The following is a 27,519-nucleotide window of genomic DNA, read 5'->3' on the forward strand; positions in this document are numbered from 1 at the left end:
CCGCCGACCGCTTCTCCTGCGCAGATAGGCGAGACCCGGGGCGCCCGCGAGGAGCTCGACGCAGCCCCGTCCCACCCCGAGATCGGGAGCCGGCGGGGGACATCCGCGCGCCCCGATCCGCAGGTCAGTGAGGGGCTCCCGACGCCGCCCGCGAGCGCAGGCAGAAGAGTGGGAGCCGGGAGGCGCGGGGTGCCGAGGTCTGGAGAGGGCTCTCCCTGTGCCACCGGCACCCCGACTCCTCTCCTGGGGCGGCCTCAGGTCCCAGAGGCTACGCTCCGTCCCGAGCCGCCTCGCAAACTCTCCCCGGCTCCCAGCGGTTGAGCTGCTTGTTCTGGTCACCCCCGAATGTGTCCCCTTCGTGCAGGCGAGCAGCCTCCGCTGCCCATCTCTGCCTATTCTCCGGGTGACTCCTTGGGGCTACAGTAGGACGCCGTGTCCTTGGTCCTGGGATGACCCGCTTCTATCCCGGACGCGGGGCGCCGGGGTGGTCTGCCCTCGCGTCTGCCGCTGCAGAGATGGGTTGATTCCCCTGCTCAAGCGCAGGCACTTCTACACTTTGCGGAGCGTGTCTCTCTGGGTGCACGCTCGCCTTTGCGAGAAAGGTTATTCTTGCCTTTGCGGTGAGTGCGGTCACGCTCGTGTCTGTTGGGCGCCCACCTGGATTTCTAGGGTCACCCCTCCCTTCCTGAGGACTCGCGGCGCGCACACTGACCGCCCGCGTTGTACCTTACTTGCCTCGCGTGCGTCTTCACCGGTCCCCGGCGGCTCCAAATCCGAGCAAGTTCTACTGGCGCGGAACAGGCTGCCGTTCCCCAGCCGCGGTTTCCCGAGTCCTTGTTGTTGGAAAACGCACCAGCTTCCTCCCCGTTTTCCCTGATCTGATGAGACGCTGGAATCCCGCGTTTTCCTGACGAGGTCCGTGTACCGTGGGCAGATTGTCTGATTTCTAATTAAGGAGAAAGGTGAGTCCTGCGGGGAGCATCGGACTCCTCCATTCACAGACTCGTCTCCTTGAGTTCCAGGCCAGGTGAGCGGGCTGCACCCGCTCGCTTTCCACCGCCAGATGCCTGGGGCCCCGCTGTTCCTGGGTTTGGTGCCAGACTCCAAGGATGGGGTCCGTTTCTTACTGTCCTTCATTTCCTCTGCTCATAAAATTTCCTTTGGAAAATTCTGTCCTGAAGTAAGCAATTGGGTGGTTCTTTACGGGCGAGAATGGGATCGGATGGCTGCAGGGCGTCTCACAGCCTTCGCATTTAATTCAGCCCAGACTTCAGGTGCCAAGGGCGGGAAACAGGCGGCGATTACGTCCTGAGCATTCCCGGGCTCACCTTAGGGACCACGCCCCGAAAGGCCTTTTTTTTTTTTTTTCAGGTGCTTTTCACTTTTGATTTTCCAGATTCACTGTCAAGACAGTTGTCTATCAACAGGAAAAGAGGCAAAATAAGTGATACCCTTTTCTTCAAAGGTTTACCCCCTAACACATTAAGCCCAATGCATCCTCCTTAAAAAGACACACACACACAAAAAGGCATATTTAACTAGCTTCTGTGTTTTAGCTTATTTGTGCTCTGGCTCCGAGGCATGCTTAACTATATTGGCACTATTTTGCTAAGTATGAAGGTATTTTACCCCCACCCTCACCCCCGCACACACGCACACCCTTTATAATCGGCACACAGTTGATCTGTAATGTATTGACAAATGGCCTTTTGAAGTGTTAGTGAGTCTGTCTTGCATCGACACCAGCCCCACAGAGGATGCCCCAGTCACCTATAAACGCTGGGCATCAGGCATGGGGAACCGTTTGCCAACCTCAGAAGTAGTCTAGGAATAGTGAGCTCCAGAAAATGGGTGGAGTGTTCCACTTCTGTGTTTGGGTTGGAGGCTTATTATTTATTTGGCTTATTTATTTATTGTCTTTGATTCCTCTACATAAAGGCAAAGCGCTTTGAAGAGCTCACCACACACACCTTTATGGTTCTCTTTAAAGAAGCCTCACCGAAGGTAAGATCCATTCTGTTCTCCCTGCCGCTGGTTAGTTCAATTCAACAGATTTTCCTGGATGTCTGTGATGTAAAGAGATACATAATGTGCTATCAGATCTATCAGAAGGCTTATTCGCAGGCTTCCTGAGTATTTTTTTTATGTTTCCTTTTTAATAAGGGCAGATGAAGGATGACAGAGTTGATTGGTGAGAATGAGTAATCATACTAATCATTAAGTAAACTTTGGCCAATGCATTTATGCTAAGAATGAAGGATTAGCTCATCACAGACAGAATTCTCAGACTTGATCTTTATTCCAAATCAAGTCTCAGCCCATTTGATAATACTCTTTCTCTGGGCTTACTCTTCTCCCTGTACTTGTATTTTAATATCTTTCTTTTTCCTTTAAAAAAAAAAGTTTGTAGACTTTATATATTCAAATATATTTTTAAAGATTTAGTTATTAGGTAAAAGCAAAAAGTAAAACTATGGCTGAATTTTTGTTTTTTTGCTCCTTTGGGTTTTTAAATAGTAATTTAAGAACCTGAAAACTATGAAAAGCCCTTGACATCAGGCACTATATAGGTCCCACTTGCCTGGACCGTGGCACCCATGAGCCATTCAGTAAATATTTGTTAAAAGAAACTAGAAGCCAAAAAATAGTGTGTCAGAAGAATGCCGTTTTCTTCAGATAGATATATATGGAACATACTGTACTATTACATTACTGCATCAATGCAAAGCATCACAGACTTAACTTTTATGGACTGTTTCATTATTGTCCTAATGACAGCTAAAATAATAATAAAGTCTTTAAGTTAATTAATGGAATTAGGGAATCCAACAGAGAGGAAGCTCAAATTAAGTGCCTGAGTTGGCAGGATTCTTTTGAGCTAACAGATGTACCGAGAGAAATCAAGCCAGAGGCCTAGCTACAGTAATCCATGATACCTGCATTTGGACCAGCCTTTGATGCAGAGCTGGGGAATCCATCTGTACATCCACTGGCCTTTTCAGGTCCAGGGCAGCAGACTACTGAGCCACATTCTAGGGCCTCAGCACCTCTGATTCTGACTTGTGGTAGATATCTCTGTGGGATCAAGTGTTCTGAGCAACTCAGTCTCATGACACAGAATGACTCCTTCAAGAGTTCCCTATGAATAGAATCCACTCTCACCTTTGGAACCAAGACACAGTCATTGTTAAGTCTACACTAAATTTTGGCAACAAAAAAATGAGGGTTCGGAATGGTCAAGTAGCCATATACAATTTAACGGTATATCTAAACATGAAATGGCACAACCTAGCCAAAACAGTGTCAATATTTCAACCCTCTGAATTCACATCAGGAGCATAAATACTTTCTGAGTTCCTAACTTTTCAATTGTCATCTGTTAAGTTGTGATGGCATCACTGACTCAATGGACATGAGTTTGAGTAAGCTCCAGGAATTGGTGATAGACAGGGAGGCCTGGCGTGCTGCAGTCCGTGGGATCACAAACAGGTAGACATGGCCGAGTGCCTGAACTGAACTGAAGTTGTAATGGCTTCCCAGGTGGCGCTGCTGCTGCTGCTGCTTCAGTCATGTCTGACTCTGTGCGACCCCATAGACAGCAGCCCATAAGACTCCCCGTCCCTGGGATTCTCCAGGCAAGAACACTGGAGTGGGTTGCCCTTGCCTTCTCCGAGGTGGCGCTAGTGGTAAAGAACTCGCTTGCCAATGCAGAAAATATAAGAGACTTGGGTTCGGTCCCTGGGTCAGGAAGATCCCATGGGCATGGCAACTCACTCCAGTATGCTTGCCTGAGGAGCCTGGTGGGCTAAAGTCCGTGGGGTTGCAGAGTCAGACACAACTGAACTGACTTAGCATGCACGCATAAGTTGTATTAAGATGTGAACTGACTTAGCATGCATGCATAAGTTGTATTAAGATGGGAGATCAGACTTTTCCCTGGTGGCTCAGATGGTAAAGCGTCTGCCTACAATGCGGGAAACCCAGGTTCGATCCCTGGGTCGGGAAGATCCTCTGGAGCAGGAAATGGCAACCCACTTCAGTACTCTTGCCTGGAAAATCCCATGGACGGAGAGCGTGGTAGGCTATAGTCCTTGGGGTCGCTAAGAGTCGGACACGACTGAGCAACTTCACTTTCTTTCACTTTTCAGTCAGTCCAGATTTATTATTTGTACGATATTACAGGCTTGATAGTGAACAGGCGTGGAAATTATAAACCTATAATAGTTGTTAAAAAGGGTAACTTAAGAAGATAACAGACCTGAATACAGTTTTTGATGGGAAACAAAAGGATAGGTGGTTGTTAAGAACCTATTTCAAACTCACAAAGACAAGAAGTTGACTTAAATCACAGTTGAAACCCTAAAGATATTCATTCAGGGAACATTTAGAGGACAGCTTTGCCCCCTGGGGTAGCCAAGACAGCAGCTTTCCTTTGCCACGTTCATCTAGTACTCATCAGATGTGTCCAGTAATTTACCAACTATTGCCAATCATGCTGGTTTGGTTCTTACTCACTTTCACTTTTCCTGTGACCAGGATTATAGCAGAGGGACTTACTCTTCTCATTTCTTAAACAGAACATTCAGAACATGCTGTAAAATGCAACTGTAACAGAAAGTACAGCCACGTCCTTTTGGGCAGGTTGACTTACTGGCCTCAGCCTGAGAGTCTTAAACTTTGAAATAAAAGGTACATATGAACCACTTTAAAGGCTTGTGTTAAGCATATACGTTGCAAAAAAGAAGAAAGTGGAGAAAGAAAGAGTTCTGGGCTTAATCAGTAATATTTTACTGTATAAGTTATTATTAAATTTTATTTCTTTTTCTTAATGAAAATACCTGTATTTTCTGATTAAGATTCATTTTCTTGCACCAATATTCAAATGCAGACATGCACAAAATAGAATGTGAACATAACCCATAATATCACCGGCTAACAAAACCATATGTTAGCAACCTGGTACATAACCTCTTATCTCCTTTAGTTTGGTTTGGTTTTTGCATGTCACTAAAAGTGTGTGTGTGTGTGTGTGTGTGTGTGTGTGTGTGTGTGTGTGTGTGTGTGCGCGCGCATGCGCGCGCACACACATAGCAGCAATAGCCAGACTGGTAATTATTTTACAAAAATAGAATCATACTATGCACAACTCTAAAGTTTACTTTTTTACTTTGCCTGACATGTCCAGTGTCTTTCCATGTTAGAAAACATAATTCTTTTGATTATACCAGAATCCCCTATTTGTACAATCTTGCCATCATTTGTTTAACCAATCCTTGACTCATTGGTAGTTCCAGTGTTCAGCTATAGAGCACATCTTTGTGCATGCACCCTTTAAATTTGTCTTATTTTTCCCCATAGGGTAAATTCTCAGAATTTATGATGTATATTATTGACCTATAATGCTGTGCATTTTTTCAGTAAAACAGAAAGGACTCAGTAATTCATCCAACAAGTAGTAGATATTCCCCATTGTGATCCAGAGTATCTTCTACATGCCCAACATATTTTTTGCACCTAAAAAGATAATTTTTATTGTTACTTAACATCCATAGTGAAAGTACACAAGTCATAAGTACATAATTTATGATTTTTTGTGTTCAATTTGAACACACCCGTGCAGATAGAACCCAGGTCAAAAAATAAAATATTTACCAATACCATCCCCTGGTGCCCCTCACATGCCTTGGCAACCAGTTGATTATTCTAACAATTCCTCATAAGAAAGTTGTTGGTGAGCTTGTTGACCTTAGTTTTCACGATTCAAGTGCTAGATTATGGGTACCATGCCGTTTAGATTGACAGTGTAATATTGATTGATGCTTTTCAGACCTTCAAAGATTCCTTGTCAACAAAGGTGGCCTGGTTAAACTGAATAGTTTCCAAAATCCTTCATTCTGTCCTCATCACTTTATCATTTCTATCAAGTCTGATCTTATATTTATCCATTGGACCCTGCCTGGCACATATTTCAATTGATATCATGAATTAACCTCTAGATAACAAAAGAAATTGACTAACTTGTTTTTCATCTGATTTCCTATTATTGGCCACCCAGCCCAGCTGAGTTAGTTGGATTTAAAATTGGAAAAGGAGTCCTAGGCTCTCATTTTGTGGCTTCTGTCTTCTGCTTTCTTTTTCCATTAGGAGTATAATCAATAACCTTCAAAATTCACTTAACTTTCAGAGACATCAGTTTCTTGATTTTTAAGGACTTCCAACTCGTTGATTCTATTAAAAAATATTATCCTTTAATGTATAATTAAATACATATAACTTTCCTTTCATAGAGGAAAGTCAATATTGAGAGAAGGAATGAGTTAGATGCATGAAAAGTGTCTAAAGTTAGTTCAGTGAATGAGAAGAGAAAATATTTGCTTCTTTTATGCTTCTCTGTTTTCATCCCTTTTATTACTTTCTAAGAAGCAGAAGTCTGGATCAGTTTCCTAACAATACTGCTGGGGAGATCACTGCTCACATTACCATGGCTGCAATCGAGATGAAGTGCTACTCAGAGGACAGTTCACGCACCAGCACTTGAATTGTTAATTACTTATTCACCAGGAGAGACGGAACTTCAGCCAGAATATAAATCAAATAAGGCATGAAAGCACACTTTTTAGTTTGGATGATTTTTTTGGTAGTAAAACCTTGATGAAGGAAGCAGTGCTTTGAAGTTCCTCTTCTCACAAGGACTCATAACCCACCTATTCCTGAGGGAGTCAAGTGGCTATTCAAATAGTAGCACTGATCTCTAAGGTGGGCTTTGTAGTTAAACTGAGAAATTTGTAAAAATGTAAATATTTTTTCTTTCTGTGCTCATTTTCTATTGAAATTGGTTTTTTTTTTTTTAGGTTCTTTTTATTTGAGGGTATTTAACGTTGAGACAGAGTGACTAATAGCACCACAAAACATGGTGTTCCTGTATGCGGCTAGTTATGATACCCTTCCCTACAGTGATCAGCGTATTGCCCTTGACCCTTTTTACTTCCCCAGATGAGCAGAGAGACAAGGACTGTGATTGTACGAGACTTGGTAATTTTCAAAGAGTGGGATTATCATAGACTAAGTTTACATTTAAAAAAAACAAACAATGCATCCTGTTTCCACATCCAGTCACATCTTCACTGATTCACTATGGTAAACTCCCTTTTGATTTTTATTGTGCTCTTTAGAATACACTCATTTGGACCACTCAACTACGTTCGTGATAATATATTTCATTGTTGACAGCAGATTCCTCCATTATCCTGGTGGACAGGAAACTCAATAAAATCTTTGTTGAATATTGTTGAGAGACACAATTGCTTGATAAAAGTGTGGTCCAAGTTTGCTCTGGAGCATGGAACTATTCATTTTATTGCCCTAACTAAAATATTTATAAATTTAGGACATGTTCATCTTTTTTTTATTTATAGCTACCCTTTGCCTAATCAGTATAATTTAATACAAGATCATTTATTCCTTCATTCAATAAATATTATTGTGAATCCAAAAGTAGAATAGATAGAAACTACCTCTCCAAGAAGCTTCAAGTTTCTCATTTCTTTTATCCTTTGATTCCTTCATTCCTTCAAATACTTATTGAGCATCTTTATAATATAGATTGCTGATTCATAGATAGAAAGATTAGTCCTCTAAGAGTACATAGTCTATCAAAGCAGACCAGTGGGTCAACAAATATAACAAGTATAATAAAATGTGAGAAATGCTATTGTAGAAAGGTATGAAAAGTGTCCTGAGAATACAGAAGAAGGAGCCAGAAATTTGCTTAGAGAAAAATAGGTAGGGATTTATATTATGAGTGAATTACTAGATGAGGCAGAGGCAGGAAGGTTTGCAGAGTCTTAAAGAATGAACAAATTGGATTTGGGGTGGAATTGGGGAGAAGACATACAAATATATTAATTCAATATAAGAATTTAGAATATATGGGAAATCTATAATAGTTTGATATGCATGGAACATCATTCTCAGGGACAAGAGAAAAATGAGACTGGAACAGTAGCATGTGGCTGTGTAACAGGGACATATAAGGTCGGTAATACAAGAAAGGTTTTTTAGAATTTTTAATCAAGATGGTCACTGTAAAAATATGCATGTGCATTAGACTCATGCACATATAGTAATATTTTATCACCTTACCTTACATAGTACATGGTTAACACATTGTTGAGTGAATCATTGATTGTATCAAATAATAGTTTTCTTAACCAAAGTCACTACCACTATCCCATTATTTGTATAATGAGTTGTTTTACCCATTAGCAGCCTTGAGTTAGTCTTCATGTCTTTATTGTCTCTCCCCTAGTCCCTCTTGAGGGCTTCCCTGATAGCTCAGTTGGTAAAGAATCTGCCTGCAATGCAGGAGACTCTGTTCAATTCCTGGGTCTGGAAGATCCACTGGAGAAGGGATAGGCTACCCATTCTAGTATTCTTGGGCTTCCCTGGTGGCTCAGCTGGTAAAGAATCCGCCTGCAGTGTGGGAGACCTGGGTTCGATCCCTGGGTTGGGAAGATTCCCTAGAGAAGGGAAAGGCTACCACTCCAGTATTCTGGCCTGGAGAATTCCACAGACTGTATAGTCCATGGAGTCGCAAAGAGTTGGACCTGACTGAGTGACTTTCACTTTCACTTTAGTCCCTCTTGAAACCATTTGTGCAGGTTAAAGTGACAGCTGGGCAGGACTGTCCATATACAGTAGCACCTCTTTATGCACCCTAAAGAAAATCAGTCCTGAATATTCATTGGAAGGACTGATGCTGAAGCTGAAACTCCCAATACTTTGGCCACCTGATGTGAAGAACTGACTCATTGGAAAAGACCCTGATGCTGGGAAAGACTGAAGATGGCAGAAGGGGACGACAGAGGATGAGATGGTTGGATGGCATCACTGACTCGATGGGCATGAGTTTGAGTAAGCTCCGGGAGTTGGTGATGGACAGGGAAGCCTGGTGTGCTGCTGTCCATGGGGTTGCAAAGAGTCAGACATGACTGGGCGACTGAACTGAACTGAACTGAATGCTCCAGCTTGTCAGGGAATGTATGTAGCTGTATCAGTGCTCTTGTATGAAATTAAAGCTGACCAAAAACAAGCTTTACAGCCTTCTTTCTTAGCAGTGCTAAAAGAGAGTTTTAATATAATATATAGTAATTCATGCAGCTCTCCATTATTCAGAATTTGACTGCTTTAAAGTCAGTTTCTTATATACCATCATAACCTCTGCTATCATACTGAGTCAGTCAGTAGAAGGCAGATGATGCTACAGTACAAAATAAGCGAGTAATCTCAGTGGCTTAAAACAACAGAAGTCTATTTATTGTTCAAACTAAGTGATCACACAACCAGCAAGGGGTGAATGCACTGGCTTTGGTCACCCAGGAACCCAGACTGGCAGAAGCTGGCCCAAATCCACAGTTACTGCAGCAGAGGGAAGGCATGTGGCAAATCTCATGTGTAGTCTTACATTTTATACCCATAAGTGACACATGTAAAATTTTCCGCAAATTTTACTGATCAAAACAAGTCATGTGGCCACCCTAGTTTCAGAGGGGGTGGAAACATGCAGCCTTACAACATGCCTGAACAGAGGGAAGGACAGCAGAAACACATGAGCATCACTGATGACCACAGGTCTCAAATTTATTCCTCCTTTATCTTCAACCTCCCCAGAGAGAAGAAATGGAATGAACATAAAATTTGGAGACATAGGGATATAGATTTGAATTCCAGTCCAGCCTCTGAGTGGCTGGGTAACCCTGGGCAAGCTTTTGAATTCTCTGACCCTTAATTTTCTCATTGGTTAAAGCAAGGTAAGGGTTAATAATAACCGCAGTACAGAGTTGCGAAGATTAAAGAAAATACCCCTGTACCATACACACACACATATACACACAACTAGTATATGCTTTTGTTGAATACATATCAGCTGCTGTCATTCACTGTGTTACTGTTTCTCCAAACTCGTTTGTCTGGACATCCTTTCTCCTGTACAAGCATGTCAGATCCAGCTTCCTCTGCCTGTCACATTCTGAAGACCTCCTTTCATTCCACAATGACGTGGGGATCCTTGCACCACCCCCTGCTACTTCTCACCACTCTTCTGGCACGATGTTGCCTCTATATCCAGTACACACATACTGAAATAAAAAAGCACTTAGATACAAGAGAAATGAGTGATGTGTGAATGTGTGCTTCTGATTAAGGGTATTCCTACAACTTTAATAAAAAAAACACAGAGCACACAACCTTAAAGGGTAAAGTGGAGCGCTCAGCCTTCATAAAGAACAAAGCCAAAGTCTGTTAAATCTTGTATAAAAGATACTCGTGATTTTCATGAGTAAAGCCATACTTATTTGTACTTTTAAAAGAATATATGTCTTTTATATAGGCCATCAGTGTGGTAGTCTGTTTTCTACAAATAATTATTTTTTCTACTAACTATTTTTCAATTTGACCTCTTCCCATTTTTAAAAATGAAATACATTCTGGGAGCATTTGAGCCTACATTTGTTTATTGCTTCCATATTGCCTTTGATAAATTTTGCTCCTGGGTTGTTATCTCAAATAACAGGCTGCCGGGGGCTTGATTTTCTCTACATTTGATAGTCTGCCATTTCATGGTATTCCATGTTACAAGGAACATGTAGACATTCTTTTTGTTAGCCAGACTTTTGAGTATATTGTGCTGCCTGAGAGAGAGAAAGGAAGGATGAATGAGAGAACATTAAGGCAAGCTCTGCTGCTCTGTTTACACAAAGCATTAGCAGGACCATGGGAAGTTTCTTGAGGGAACATGGTTTCCTGATGAAGGACACACTGTCCTCATTTCTGTCTCCTGCCTTCCCTGGTGAACTTGGGAATCCTGGTAGAAGAGTAATTTCAGAGCCATGAGAGGGCACTTTGTCTCCTTATATAGTTGGTGTTTTATGTGACCTTTGCCTAAAATCTGACTCATCTGGTACTCATCAATTTAGGGTACCTACCTAGAGCCTCAGTCATATGATTGCTTATGACTGAAGAAAAGCACTATTAATATCAATGCTCCATATTTTTTTAAAAAATTTGCAGCTGCATTTTTCAATGACTAGTTTAATTCTTCGGAGAAGTCAATGGCACCCCACTCCAGTACTCTTGCCTGGAAAATCCCATGGATGGAGGAGCCTGGTAGGCTGCAGTCCGTGGGGTTGCTAAGAGTCAGATACGACTGAGCGACTTCTCTTTCACTTTTCACTTGCATGCATTGGAGAAGGAAATGGCAACCCACTCCAGTGTTCTTGCCTGGAGAATCCCAGGGATGGGGGAGCCTCGTGGGCTGCCGTCTATGGGTTCACACAGAGTCGGACACAACTGAAGCGACTTAGCAGCAGCAGCAGCAACAGTGTCATTCTTTAAAAATTGTTTATTGGCTCCTATTTCAAAAGATGCAGACCCCGAACTGTAAGACAGTTCATGTATTTGGGTTTGTTACTCTTGCCACAATAGAGGACTCACCCAAACCAGGGTGATCAGGGAGGTGGCTGCTAGATTTGAGTTGTAGGAAGCATGAGTTCTTTGATCTGCTGAACTTGGAGTTTGAAAACTGATGCTTGATGCCTAAATCAAGTCTCCCACTTTTGCTGAGTTTATTTGCTTCTGTGTTTCCTGTGGGCCCTGTGTGAAACCTGGACCTCATTGGCTCTTGGGGTTCTCAGTGACCTTCCCCAGAGCCTGCCAACACACTAGCTCTAGATAGAAAATGACTCTGTCTTGGATTTTGAGGGCATTGTACTAAGTGAAACAAGTCAGACCAAAAAACAAATTCACACAATCTCATTTATATGTGGAATCTAAAGAACACAGAAACAAGTTCATAGATAGAACAAGTTGGTTGGCGGGAGGTGTGTGAAATGTGCGAAGGTGGTCAAAAGGTTCAGACTTCCAGTTATAAAATAAGTAAGTCATGGGGCTATAACATTTGTCATGTTGACTGTAGTTAATACTACTGCATTGTATATTTAAAGTTGCTAATATCTTAAAAGTTCTCATCATAAGAAAAAATTACAACTGTAGGTGATGGCACATATTATCTTCTTGTAGTGATCCTTTTGCAATATACAAATATCTAATCATTAGGTTGTACACCCAAAAACTAATACCATGTTATATGTCAGTTACTACCACTATACTAAAGAGTGATGCATGCTCAGTTGCCCAGTCGTGTCTGACTCTTTGCGACCCCATGAACTATAGCCCGCCAGGCTCTTCTGTCCATGGGATTTCCCAGGCAAGAATACTGGAAGGGATTGTCATTTCCTCCTCCAGTGGATCTTCCCCTCCCATGGATCAAACCTGAGTCTCCTGCATTGGCAGGCAGATTCTTTACCACTGAACTACCTAGGAAGCTATATGTCAATTATATCTCAATTGTTTTAAAAAAGAAAGAAAACTACTCTTTCTTGAACAGGATACCGACAAAGCCCCTCCCTTTGACTGGGTATTTAAAGTGCAGGAAAGATATCCTGGGCTCCCTCTGAGGATGACTGATGACGTAAGATGAACATCGAACATCTTACATTCATTTGGAGGTCCAGACGGAGATTCAGACCAGTGGGTGGTGGCGGAGTGAAGTCATGAGCAAGGCTGGCTGGCCAGTCACCTTTCCTGGTGTTCAGGCAGCTTGTCCTGCCACGATGGATCTAGTCCCCTGGGTGTATTAAACCTCCTCTCTCTCATCCTCTGAGACTTCACTTCGGATCCAGTTCCCTACGTGTGTTAAACCTCCTCTCTCTCTTTCTCTGAGACTTCATTTCCTGTACCTCTGGGCATCATAAGTTTATGGTGCAGCAAATATTTGAACTTCTCCAAAGCCCACTGAAAAGTCAGGCTTAATCACTGTATTTATTTAGAATCTTCTAACATTTTTACTGATTTACTGCATATTATACCAAATATATTTTCTTAATACCCTTGTGGATAAACCATCTTTCCCTAACTTATATATTCAAGATCACCAATCCTACTGAAAAACTATGAGAATAATAACCATGGACACCTATATATCCTTTAACTAATCAGTTGCTAATATTTTAACACATTTGTTTCATCTTTTGTTTCTGCATGTGTGTGTGTACTTTTTATTTTTTTGGCTGAACCATTTGAGGGTTAGTTGCTGCTACTGTGACACTTTACTTTGTACATATATTTCCTAATAACCAGAACGTTCTCCTATATTACACTTAGGAAATTTAATATTGCTACAATGCAGTTATCCAATGTATAGTCTATACCCAAATTTCCCCAGTTGTCCTAATAATGTCCTTTATAACAAAGCTATTTTTCCTTTTAATGGGTCCAAGGATCTTTCATTGCATTAGAGGATAAATCTCGACATCTGCATCCTACTTTTTCTTCTCTGAGTATTCAGCTGAATACTAAATAATATAATACAGCCAAAACTGGATGTAGCCAAAACTTAGCCTGCCTAAGCTGCCAATTACCAAGCATTATTATTTTTAAATACCAGTTTCACTGTGGAAAGCATCATCATACGTTGACTCTCAGCCATGGAGGACTGGAAGAATGAGAGAACGTATTTAGTAGAATCCATATGTATGAATTATGCTAAGAACTGGGCTAATATCCAGGAGGGTTGATCAATGTACAGACTATGTAATCAACTAAAGTTCTATTTGTGGTTGTATTATGAGGGACGATGGTTTATTAATTCAAGTAAATGCTTGGTTGAAAATGTCATCAGATGAAAGACTCTGTGAGCCTGAGTCCTTGCTGGGAAATGCAGGACTTAAAATACACATACTTTTCATATTTCAGTCCTTCTAAGAAGAGGCTATAAAGCATCTTAGTTTAAACAAATACATGACTATAGTTGTCAACAGAGAAATATAAATAAATCGTGGCCTGTTTCATTAATTTGCTAATACTGAAGTTCTTTTCAAACAACGTATATCATCACTTTTTTTTCAAATTGTACCTGTACATATAATTTTTTATAGATAAGAGAATGGTTTGTTAGGTTTTGGCATATTCTTAGGTGCAAATTTTAGAAGTGGATATATTAGATAATTTATCTTTCTGTCTTCCATATGCCTCAGTTACCAATATATTTTAATGGAAAATTAAGTTTTGGGTTTAATTTATGAAGTGAATAAAACATTTACTGTATATCCATTCTTATAAGCTGAAAATTTACAAGACAGATTAAAAATTACAAGATAATGTATACACAAAACAATAGACATTTACAGAAGCATATGCCATCAGAAAGGTTTTCACTGAACACATTAGCCTAGATACCTATGGGAGATGGAAGGAAATGTAGAGAAAGAGGGATCAGGTTAGTCACAAACAGAAGAATGTGCATTTACTTGTTGCATTTGAAGTGCTAGTTACAAGAAAATCAAATACCTTCAATGTATAAATGCTATTAAGTTTTTAAAGGACTCTGAAGTATAAGTAAGTTTGTTTAAAGAAATTTAGTCTATTCAACCTGAATCAGCTCTGTCAAACATTAATTAGAAGCCTCATTTAAAAATAAATAAATAAATAATGGTGGTGGGAGGGAGGGTTGGGAAGCTGGCTGGAGGTGGAGGTGGTGAAGTTTATAAATCTAATTAAAAATGAAGTTGCATTTCCATTTTCCAAAACCACCCATCCACCAGCGTACTGTGTCACTAGACATTATGTACGATTTTACTTTGCAACAGAAACCATTACATTTAAAAATTCATTACAGCAAGGTGAGTTAGACACATGATGGATGCAGCTTTAATCCTGCCATATATTATTACAGTTAAAATGTAAATGATGAAAAATATTTTGTGCTTATCAGCATTTATGTGGAAATGTGTTTTACAGTGATATATGGTGTTATATTTCTATTATTGTGATGAAAAAGAAAGCAATACAAAAAGACGAAGTGTTTATTAAAACATGAAAAAAAAAAAAAGAAATAAATGGTTTTGCAGCACTGAAGAGATTATAGAAAGTAAATAAGCTAGATCAGACCTGTTTTATGTAGTAATTTTATAGTTTATTTTAATTATTTCAGTTGTAAAATATTGTTATACTGTTAATTAGTTCTGATTGTTCATATTAAACTATTGTAATGCAAAAATAAATAAATAAATAAATAAAAATTAAAAAAAAAAAGAAGAATGTGCATTTAAAAAGGAAAATAACAATAGAAACAAGAGAATAAAGAGTGGCATTGGTCAGGAGTTGTACAAGTTCACTTACTTTCTTCTTATGCTGCATGGTCCCAGTGGCCCATAGTGGCCCATAGTTCAGAGGAATCTGCTTAAATTTAGGGTGGACTTTATCAAAGCTTATAGAAATCCCATATTTCCAAGCTCTTCCTTGTCTCTTAGAACAGTTTTAGGGGCATTTGAAGGCCCCTGGAGCCTGAGAGAGTCAACCGGGAATACCTTGTGGTCTACCTATAAAGATTTAAAAAAGTGACTTACAGCAATTGCAAAATTAAGTTTACAAGAACAAAATCTTTCCAAATATCATATTTCATAAGGAGACTGTTAGGAGCATTTCCCGATTGGACAAAAACTAAACTTAATACAAATTATTTTAATTGTGGAGATAGAATGAAAGGCAATGGGAAAGGAGGAAATGCCATTCTCCAAACAGATCATGGTTAAGAATTTTTTAAAACATGTCTCATCTTATTAAAAATAAGCAAGCAGGTTTCCCTGGTGCTCCAGTGGTTAAGAATCCACCCTGCAATGCAGGGGATGCAGGTTTGATCCCTGGTCTGGGAGGATTCCACATGCCATGGAGCAGCTAAGCCCATGCACCACAACTACTGAGCCTGTGCTCTAAAGCCAGCTCACCACAACTAGAGAAGGCCTTTGTACAGCAACTGCAGAAAGCCCTCGGGCAGCAAAAATAAAATTTTAAAAAATAAGGAAGCTTTCTTGTATTCTAGTTGCTCCAAGAATTAAAAAAAATTTTTTTTCTTAATATTCTTCTAAAAAATTGGAAATGATCTGAGCTGAGTGGAGGAAGGGAGTTGCACCTCAAAGTCCTTATTAAAAATTCTGTAACATCTTGAAAGGTCAATCTTGCTTCTTACCATCTTTTTTCACACTGATTCATTTCAACCTTGCCTGTGATCTTCAAGTCATTATTTCTCTGACTGTTTGCTTTTTCTTTAAATCGAGTGTTTAGCCAATAATCTTTTTTTCTGCTTCCTGAAAGTGATTATTCATGTTCTGCTCCTTCTGAACCAGTTCCTGCTTCCTTCAACCTTTAAGTTGCCACTTTTCTCATTTTGATTTGATTCATTGTGTTAATAACGTAGATGGGTCCAGTCTTCCCAAAGTGCAGGGTAGACCCCTTCTTGGTATTTTCTAAACATCATTAAAAAATCATGAAAATACTATGCCTAAAACTGGTTTTATATTTGACCTTTTAATCCAGAAAATGGGGGCTTCCCAGGTGGCACAGTAGTAAACAATACGCCTGCCAATGCAGGAGACAAAAGAAACTTGGGTTTCATCCCTGGGTTGGGAAGAGCCCCTGGAGGGGGAAATGACAACCCACTCAAGCAGTCTTGCCTGGAAAATTCCATTGACAAAGGAGCCTGGCAGCCTATAGTCCACGGGGTCGCAAAGAGTCAGACACGATTGAGAACGCATGCATCATCCATCACTGTCCAGAAAATTATCCACTTAAACTCTCTTTTTTTCTAAGGGAGTATCGTTTAAAAATAATTATTCTTACTAAGGCAGAGATTTTGACATAAAAATGTTCACAAGAAATGTAGCAAAACTTTATTACAAATAATAGTTTGATTTCCCCAGGAAAACAGTGCTATAGATGCAAAGGAACTCATATCTGTAATTGCTTTTGAGGCTGTACAAGAAAGATGGTCAAAACACTTAGGTTCCTATCTCCTTTTGAAATAGTTTCTTGTGTTTTTTATTTTTATTTTTTTAAATTTCATTCAATCTACACTGTTTTACATATCAAGAAAGGTATATTCTGAATATTCTGTGAATTATACCTTATGTGGATAACTAATTTTTAAAGAATCAGGACAAAATAACTAGCCTAACATAAAAGTATTCTGAAAATAATTTAATTATTTTGCTGAGGAAATACTTTACTGAGCCGGAGGCTAATCCAGAGAGATAAAAGCCATCACCGAGGTAAAGAGAGATAATAAGGGATTGGACTGAATCCAAAGACACCTAATGACCTCCCCTAGAAACTGGTTTTGAAAATAAATCACAGATACCAAGCTGTTACTCCAACATTTCTTTAATTTTCACCAGAGTACTATGAAAAAGTTCTGATTACATTTTCTCATCATTCTTTTGAACTACAGATAAAGAGGACTGTTCGTTTTAATTTTTTGGCTGCCATTATCCAGTCCAGGGGAGCTTCCCAGGTGGTGCTAGTGGTAAAGAACCCGCCTGCCAATGCAAGAGACAAAAGAGATGCAGGGTCCATCCCTGGGTAGGGAAGATCTCCCGGAGGAGGGCATAGCAACCCACTCTAGTATTCTTGCCAGAGAATTCCATGGACAGAGGAGCCTGGCGGGCTACAGTCCCTAGGGTCGCAAAGAGTCGGACGCGACTGAAGTGACTTAGCACACACGCATCCAGACCAGACCGTGAATTCCAGGACATTATTCAGAAACTTCATCTCTCCACCTTTCTTTTCATGAAATGGCTCTCTAACTCCACATTGAATAGCAGATAGACTCAGTTTTTTTCTTTACTTGGTTTTATTTTTTATTGTGCTGACACAGGGAATCATAATAAGATTCCACTAATTTTCACACAAAATTCTTCTCCCAAAGCACTGTACTGACTACGCAGGAGCAGTTCTCAGATAAGCAAATATATGGCAACCCACTCCAGTATTCTTGCCTGGAGAATCCCATGGATAGAGGAACCTGGTGGGCTACAGTCCATGAGGTCACAGAGTCAGACAACTGAAGTGACTTAGCATGCATGCATGGATGGGCTTAATGAGCTTTGAATAAGGTTAGTAGTAATATAATGAACTATATTTTCATTATTGCAAGCCCAGGGGTAAGTGTTTGCCATTGACTGCAAGTGAAGTCGCTTGCAGTGGGTGGCAAATATGTATTGTCAGCACCTACCTTCTCTGGGGAGTTGGTGATGGACAGGGAGGCCTGGCGTGCTGTGATTCATGGGGTCACAAAGAGTAGGACACGGCTGAGCAACTGAACTGAACTGAGCTGAACTGAACCTTCTCTTAACTGCTGCTGCTGCTAAGTCGCCTCAGTCATGTCCGACTCTGTGCGACCCCATAGACGGCAGCCCACCAGGCTCCACCATCCCTGAGATTCTCCAGGCAGGAGTATGACCTTAAAGGCCACCAGGTGAAGAAAAAGCATTAAGAGAAGAGAAAATCATGGAAATTGTAAAGGAAAGTTCAAGGTCCTATACAAAACATGTTCTTTTCTAAGTAGAACTAAGACCAACTGTGCTAAGATATGATAAGTTCCCCTCCAGATTCTGGAAATGGTAGTTTCTACATGTCCTACAAAGAAAGAGAGCAAATATATCATCTAAAACTATTCATTACTTTATAAGATTAAATTTTACATTTATAGACCTGGGAAGAGCCTTTACCATGCATGTTAATACTGTATCAAATTGTTGCTAATGGTTTGGGAGGCCCACCTTTTGGAGAATGATAAAGCAGGGCGTGATAACGATGAACTGTTGATTCTACATCCTAACAGCTAGGGCACTCTTTAAATAATGTCCACAAGGGAACAAAGCAGCTTGTCCCAGTTTTCCACGACAACAACAACAAAAAACCTTTCAAAGAGTTGTTATTCACACAGAAATGTATTTAAATAAAGGTCAGAAACTCAGAGACTGCTGTGCCAGATTGAAGGCTGACTGTAGGCTGGGTTTAATCCACCACTTTATTGTAGAAGTCAAGACCCTGGCAGAGGCCCCTCCCAGAAGCTGGCCCCCCAGGGGTCTTGCAGTGCTTCTGGGAGAGCACTCAGAGATGAGGGCTTATCAAATCTTCTTCCTTTCACCAAGCAGGAAGGTACACACATCAGAGAGTATGCTTTGTTCCTCCAAAGCTTCACAGTCCTCATAATCACCCCATTGGAAGGAAAGCTTCCATTCTTTCAGAGGAGTCACAGAGGCTGGGCACTGAGTGACATGGAGCAGAGACCCGCCCCCTCCACCAGGTCTGCCTTATCTGTGTGGTGCCTCTGACTCCCCACCCCACTGGACTCACGGTGAGATTACACACCCGTCCTTCCTCGCTTCAGGAGGTGACTGCCGTTTGTAGGTTTCTTCCCAGCACGTTTTTTTATTCCAAGAGACAAAGGGATAGCTGGCTGACCATCAACTGAAACATCTCCCCAGATCTTCATATAATGCGATCTCTCTGTCTCGTCTTCCTTTTTCAAAAAAAATAATAACTTTCTGAGAATGGGCCAGAGAAAAAAAAGCATCACAATCCTCACATGGCTTTAAGTGCCATGTGATATGAGAATCTGCTCTTGCTGCCCCTGGATGGGTCAAGGCTATGCATTTCAGATGAAGTCGCTTTCTTTTTTCCTTTGAACCTAATCTGTTTGGGAGAAACAGCCCAAGAAGCAGCATCCTGAAACACACTTGTTTGATTTTGTTTCCACAGTACCACCAATAGTCTCATTCAAACTGCTCAGTGCCTAAACACATACACTTTGGGTCATCCTCAGCATTATACACAGGCTCAAAACATTCACCAGAGAGACGAGTTATCAATTTTTAAGAAAATGAGAAGTGATGTCATCAAGTTAAAATGATTCTAACAGTGCGTACACTCTATTGTTTGGGAGTAGAAGAGTGAAATGAAGTTTGTAGATCTGTCGTTTTAAATTAGACAGTATTCTGCAGGTAACAGTAAATCTAAAATACTGGGGGAAGGATATTTAGAGAAGATACTTAATTGTGAAATGTTGAATAAGGATGCAAGTTGTCATCTGTTCATTTCTACCATTATCTCCCAAGGCCGGTTGGAAGGTCAGACACGTTCCCCAAATCTTCTCAGCCTCCTCAGTTGCCATAAGCTCTTCCATAGACATTTGAGGCTTACAATGGGCTTTTGTCTCAAAGAAGGTGATCTTCAGGAGGTGAAAAGTACTCTTGGAATATTTACGTTGTAAATAGATACCTTGGATTTAGCAACTAGTCTGGCAACCAGTTGTGAGCTCTATCATTGAATTGCCAGTGACAGATTCGGAGCCTCCAACCTCACCTCCAGAAAATGATACAGAGCCGAGTAGCAAAGGTGGTTTTAGAAAACTCAGCCAATTTCAGCTGAATGTATGACCTGTACGTGTCAGAATTACTGGATTAGCAGAGACCTAGAAGTCCCTCTAGTTCTCTGAGGGATTGAGAAAGACCTATATTTACTTGTCTTTTACTTGGATGGCCTTTTATTATTTTCAAAGCATGATTTTGGACACAGTGCCACATCCTAACTTAGGAGCTTGTGGAGAGGTAGAAAAGGTATCATTGGACAGGTGGGAAAACAAATATCAAGACTGAACTGTGAGCTTGTCCAAAGTAAGTGGCAGATAGGAACTGAGTGTCACCATTTTCTCTTCCGACCACCGTTGAGGAAACTAAGAACACGGTTCAGGCATGGGTTCCTCTCTGTCCTCTGTTACTGACTAACTGTGAACCCTGAGTAATCACAATTTCTTTGTTGAACAGTTTCCTCATCTGCAAAATGGGAATAATAATTCCTGCTCTGCCTCTCCTACGAACTAGTTTGTGTGAAGAACAATACAAAATGCACAGCCCCTACCTTCTTACCAATGCCAGAAAAAGAAGATGTAAAATCATTACTACCAAAGGATAGGAAAATTGAGATCGGATAGTATAAAAGGTGGAAGTCCTGGCTTATCTTCTAATTAGATACATTTATTTTTGTCATGTTGATCAGCATCTTTGTCCTTAGTTTCCTCAGCTAGACTTAGGAGGTCTTATCAGAACATCTTGAATATTTCTTTCCATTCAGTCCACACGATTCTTTCCTATGCACCATGCTGTCTCTGAGTGAAAGTCACTCAGTCATGTCTGACTGTGACCCCATGGACTATACAGTCCGTGGAATTCTCCAGGCCAGAATACTGGAGTAGGTAGCTGTGCCCCTCTCTAGGATGCTGTGTCTGAGATGCTGCTATTTTCCCTACAGATGAAAGGCTGGGACACTTATCTGCTGTGTAAGGCATGGTATTACTACCACATCAGTGGAACATGTTTGCAGTCCCACTGTGATTCTCTATCTCTCTTTTTCAGAGGATCCTTAGGAGCCTATAGCAGCCTAACGGAATTAAAATCACCAAAGTGTAATGAGGAGTGGGAGTCTCATTATTTTAGGAAATACTAAGAACTTGCCCTATGGCCTCCTCTGAGGAGTCACTGAGATTGTTAGCTGGCTTGACTGCCGCCAAGGCAGCCCTCTCAGAGGAGCCCTCCTTCTTGGGGATCATTAGTGCCCCTCAGCCACAGCCACATCGGCCACTGTCAGCCCCTCAAGGAATCAGTCACTTAATTAGATTTGAGGAATGAAAGGAAAGGCAAGTTGTCAAGGTAAAATGCGGGGCAGAGGTTAGGGAAAGGGAAAGCCAGGGTACAGAGGATGCTTTTTTGCATCAGTATTTCACTACATCTGATGCAAGGAAATCTGGAAATTTACAACCAAATGGTCCAATGCCATAAAGAGCTAGGAAGAGCATCTTTTCTGGATTTGAGGAAAGACAGTCATCCATCGGAGGGATCATTCTCCCTCAGGCGGCTTCCCTTGCCCCCACACGGACTAGGCAGAAGCTGGCTGGGAGTTCTCCAGTCATGGACGTAAGGGTGCTAGAGACACGCGGTACCCACACCCACGCCTGGAGCCTGCAGAATCACACACCTTCCCTCCCAGGGTGCCTGCCTGGCTCCGTCCACCTTGTTTCTGGCTTTCCTCACAGGGACCACAGAAAGAGGGGGAACATGGCCAAGAGCATTTCTTTCCCTGCACCCATTCACACACATCACACATACACACACACACCTCCCCGCTCACACACCATACACACACACCTCCCCGCTCACACACCATACACACACACCTCCCCGCTCACACACCATACACACACACCTCCCCCCTCACACACCATACACACACACCTCCCCGCTCAAACACCATACACACACACCTCCCCGCTCACACACCACACACACACACCTCCCCGCTCACACACCATACACACACACCACACTCCCCATATATACCTCACATCCCACACACGCACCACACCCAACACACACACACCACGCATACCCCCACACACACCACACACACATCACACATACACACACACCTCCCCCTCACACACCACACACACACACCTCCCCGCTCACACACCACACACACACACCACACCCCCCACACATACCTCACATCCCACACACGCACCACACCCCCCACACACACCACACACACATCACACATACACACACACCTCCCCCTCACACACCACACACACACACCTCCCCGCTCACACACCACACACACACACCACACTCCCCATACATACCTCACATCCCACACACACACCACACCCCCCACACACACCACACACACATCACACATACACACACACCTCCCCCTCACACACCACACACACACACCTCCCCGCTCACACACCACACACACACACCACACTCCCCATACATACCTCACATCCCACACACACACCACACCCCACACACATACCTCACATCCCACACACACACCACACCCCACACACACACACCACACACACCCCCACACACACCACACACACATCACACACACACCACACATACACACACACCTCCCCCCTCACACACCACACACACACCACACCCACACTCCCCATATATACCTCATACCCCACACCCCACACACACACCACACATACCCCCACACACATACTGCACTACACCCACATTCCCCATATATACCTCACATCCCACACACACACCACACACACACCTCACACCCCCCACACACACCATGCATACCCCCCCACACCACACACACATCACACACACCTCCCCCCTCACACACCCCCCACACACATAAACACACCACAACACACCCCACACACACACACCACACCCCACACACACACCATGCATACCCACACACACACACCACACACACATCACACATACATACACGCACCTCCCCCTCACACACCACACACACACACCACACTACACCCATACATACCTCACATCCCACACACACACCACACCCCACACCCTACACACACCACGCATACCTCCCGCACATACCACACACATACACACACACCACACATACCCCCACACACACCCCCACACACCCACCACACATACCCCTCCCACACACCACATATACCCCACACACGTACCACACATACCCTCCCACACACACACCACACATACCCCACACATACCACACATATCCCCCCAACACACCACACATACCCCTCCCACACACCACACATACCCCACACACCACACATACCCTACACACCACACATACCCCACACACACGCACCACACATACCCCACACACACATACCACACATGCCCCCAACACATACCACACATACCCCCCACACACACACCACACACACCCACACACACACCACACATACCCCCACACACACACCACATATACCCCACACACATACCCCACACACCCCACACACACCACGTGCACGTACACCCCACACACAGATGAAACTCCCGACACACACACACACACACTGAGCTCATTTTGGCCCAATTTTAACAATTCACAGAGTGCTTCCCTGTCTATTATCTTGATCCCTGCATAACACAGTGTGTAGTTGGGGCAGTACTATACTGTTTTACAGATGAGAAAAATGAAGCTAGCAATTTGCCTAGCTTCACAAAGATAAAGGAGAATTCAGGCCTCAAACTTAAGGCTCTTGATAGCAAACCTAGTACTCTTTCTACTAGTAAGAAGAAATCCAACTTTTATCAGTCTAAAGGTTTTTTATTATTCAGTACCTAAAATATGCAGAACAGAGTACAGAGGTAGACCTAAAAGGAAACAAATATGTAGGAATGGCCCCCGATTCCAAAGAGATATGTTTTTATAAACAAGCCAGCAAATTATGAAAAGCAAGTTTACACGTGCAGTGATTCTCCAAAGCATGCTAGAAGGAAATACTGGTCAAAAAAAGTTGTGCTAGTGGGCTGGACAGTGCAGGAATTCATTTTCTGGAGGAGGAAGGTTTGCAGCTAAGTTTTGGGGTCCTATTCTCAGAGCAGGCTTGGAGCATCTGTTGAAATCTCAGCAGATGGAACACACCAGAAATGTACTTTCCTTTTATTTTGGAGAAACCTGGCACCTAGGGTACTATGAGATCAAATAAAAGTGCATTTTTATATCATCATTTGTAACATAAAGTCAGGAACATTACTTGTTCCTGGGAAAGTGACTTCATTTTTTTCCCTCCCCGATGGATTTTATAATTAAGCCTTGCTGAAATGAAAACTGGAAATGAGAGTCAATGTGACTTCTTTCTGAATAATGCACTCAGTTGTTTGGGGTTTTTTTTGTCTTTGTTTTTGCAGTGTCAATGGACACCTGGTCCCTGCCGCCTTTGCTTGGAAACTGAGAAGTTTTGTTGTGCTGCAGTGTTTGCTGATGCCATCACAACAGAAGGAATGCTGATTCTGTCCCTTTTAACCCCTGTGTGAAACTGACTTTTCATACACTGTGCATTCTGTGACCTTCCGTAAAGATGTCTGAACCTGACTCTTCCTCTGCGTTCTCGGGGAGTGTGGAGAACGGAACTTTCCTTCAGCTGTTTCCCACATCCCTGTCCACGTCGGTGGACCCGTCCTCGGGCCACCTGTCAAATGTCTACATCTATGTGTCCATATTCCTCAGCCTGTTAGCCTTTCTGCTCCTGCTTTTAATCATCGCCCTCCAGAGGCTCAAAAATATCATCTCCTCCAGTTCCTCCTACCCGGAGTATCCAAGCGACGCTGGGAGTTCTTTCACCAACTTAGAAGTCTGCAGTATTTCCTCGCAAAGGTCCACTTTTTCGAACCTTTCCTCCTGAAGAAAATGGAAGAATCTTTCAGTGCCGGGCCACTGAAGTTTTCCCTCAGGGGAAGTATCACAGGAAGCAGGCACCTCAGGAAAGAAACACCCATTTTGTTCTTTTTCACCAATTAGACCTTGTTCTTCTCCTCCTTCAGCCCTGACTTCTTTTTCTGTTTATGATGCTTTTTGTTGTGAATGTAGGAGTTGATGCTGACAGAAATGCTTGCATGGTGAGGAATTTCACCCAAACCGCTTGATGAACCTGGAGCTGGCTTCTCGCTGGGGCAGGCCACCCTGTTGGACACCTGAGGCTGAACTCACCTGAGGCGGCCTTGCAGAGGAAGCTGGATCAGGGCTCTGCACTTTTGTTTCTCTTACAAAACCATGAAACCAATGGAGGCAGCAGAAACTGGCAAAGTGAAATCTGATCTATGTAGAAGATATTTTACATATTTAAAAGATAAAGTGGAAAACACCAAGTTTAAAAAAAAATCAGTTTGGATTTCATGTATAACATCTCTACAGCCAGAGGCAAAAATATGCTAAGTGTTTTATTTCATTTCACTTTAACCAATGAAAATCACATTTATTGATGAATTAAGTCATATATGGAGAAGTTCTGGAAGACTTTAACTTTTAATAGCAAGACAAATATGGGTTATGATGCCATTTGTAACATATTTCTGCTTTGGGTTTTTTTTTTCCTACTTATGTTATAGTCTTAATGACTCTATGTTTGTGGAATTCTTTGTGATAATTGCTGTTGCTAATCCTGAAACAAGCACCAGAACAGACACTGGAAATTTTTATTTTGTATCTATAATTTCCATCAGTGGGAATCATGCATACGGAAAATACTCATTCAGTTGTATTTTGCACAGTAATAACTCCTCGTGGTTGTGAAAGTATGTTCCTTTATTCAGTTTCACAGTCTTCATAAACTCAGTGCAGAATTATATTGACTCCAAGATGTCAGATGTCTGTTCACTCATTAGGTTGCAAAACTTAGAAGACTCCATTGCTAAATATTTATGTTGTTATATACTCTGTGAATGTTACATGTCTGATAATTCATTGTTGTGTGTTAGCATAATACTCTACATTAGGATTCCAGGATGTGGATTTATGTTTAAAATTGTAAACACTCACATTGGGTAGGGGGTCGCTATACTGTGGTCAGCCAAGCATACTTGAACTCGAGGGCTTTGTGCATGAAAGGAGGCACTCGCGAGAGCATAGACATGTAATACAGAGGGACTCAAGTTGCCCCCCAAAAAACTAACAAAGCAAGCAAAGAGTAGCTTTGCTACTTTGAAGCTTCTTAAGAGTAAGAATTTTAATATAATTTTTGAAATCAGTGGTCCATGGTGTAAACACTGAACGTATTCATTCTGCAAAGCCCCTGCATCAGCATGGCCCCATCTGCCCAGGGCAACTGGACACTTCTTATCCAGAATCATAATCTGAAGTGGTGGGGCCTTCAAGCCACCCTTTGGTTTGGTTGCGTGGCGTCTCCATCCAGAACTGGAGTGGGGTAAAGAATGCACCATTTTTACAGGGCATACCTTTGTCATTCTAAAATGCTGAGAGAGATGCGAATTTACAGTGAGGATCAGGTTTTTTTTTTTTTTTAATCCATAAGCCTCACTGAAATCTGACCATATTGGAAGGTTTATATATCAAAAATCTCCTCAAACACTATAAGACCTGCACAGAGTTGCAGCCCTAAAATGCAGTGAAAATTTCCCCTCTGCTGTCATTTAAAGCACAGCAGTGTGTTACAATGTTATTATGTAGTATAAATGCTGGACTGGAGAAACTCTGCTATTTTAGGCCATTATTAGCATTCTCAGTGTGTGTGTGTGTGTGTGTGTGTGTGTGTCCGTACACAACATAGAATATATAATATATGTATATATTCACATGCTTCCCAATTAAGAGTTGTGTGAAAGCTGCACAGGATTACAGAGGCATCTATATTATCACTTTTGCTCTTTGATTAATCTTGTGCTATTTTGGTTACCAAGGAAAAAAGGACTCGGATGAACTGATTTTAAAAAATAAAGGAGCAAATTTGCCACATGACAGTATAATCTGAGGATGATCTGTTCTAAGGGGGTATAACTTTACACTCTTTCCTTCTGGGAGAGATCGAAAGGCTTCTAGGACTAAAACTAATTTTTTTTTTTTTTTAAATTTTCAGGCAAACCCCTCCCTTCCCCCCCCACAACCCCCCTCCACGATGGTTCCAGCTCTCAAGGTTAGTGATTGGGAGCAACACTCAAAGACATAAAATAGGGTTTGTCACTCCCAGCTTGTAAGGATAACAGACTCTACAACTTGAGATGAATTCGTGTTAAGAAGTTCAGGAAGGTTGGAAGACTGGTTTGTAAATAAAGAAATCAATCA

General features: G+C 41.9%; 1 protein-coding gene across 2 annotated transcripts; it reads left to right on the top strand.

The window, feature by feature from the left end:
* On the top strand, positions 1 to 27,519 carry SERTM1 (serine rich and transmembrane domain containing 1). 2 transcript variants are annotated; one of them, XM_088842725.1, is made up of 3 exons: positions 2 to 123; positions 1,939 to 2,004; positions 24,633 to 27,519. In XM_088842725.1, exon 3 carries the CDS (start codon positions 24,803 to 24,805, stop codon positions 25,124 to 25,126), a length of 324 nt encoding a protein of 107 aa, XP_088698851.1. In that variant the 5' UTR covers positions 2 to 123; positions 1,939 to 2,004; positions 24,633 to 24,802; the 3' UTR covers positions 25,127 to 27,519. The 2 variants fall into 2 exon arrangements, with proteins under 2 accessions (XP_088698852.1, XP_088698851.1); XM_088842726.1 differs by lacking the exon at positions 1,939 to 2,004 and having other exon boundaries at positions 1 to 123.

Source organism: Moschus berezovskii, chromosome 13 (assembly GCF_049115385.1).
Source record: "Moschus berezovskii isolate FMDL1 chromosome 13, NW_MosBer_1.0, whole genome shotgun sequence".
In the NCBI taxonomy this organism is placed as follows: domain Eukaryota; kingdom Metazoa; phylum Chordata; class Mammalia; order Artiodactyla; family Moschidae; genus Moschus; species Moschus berezovskii.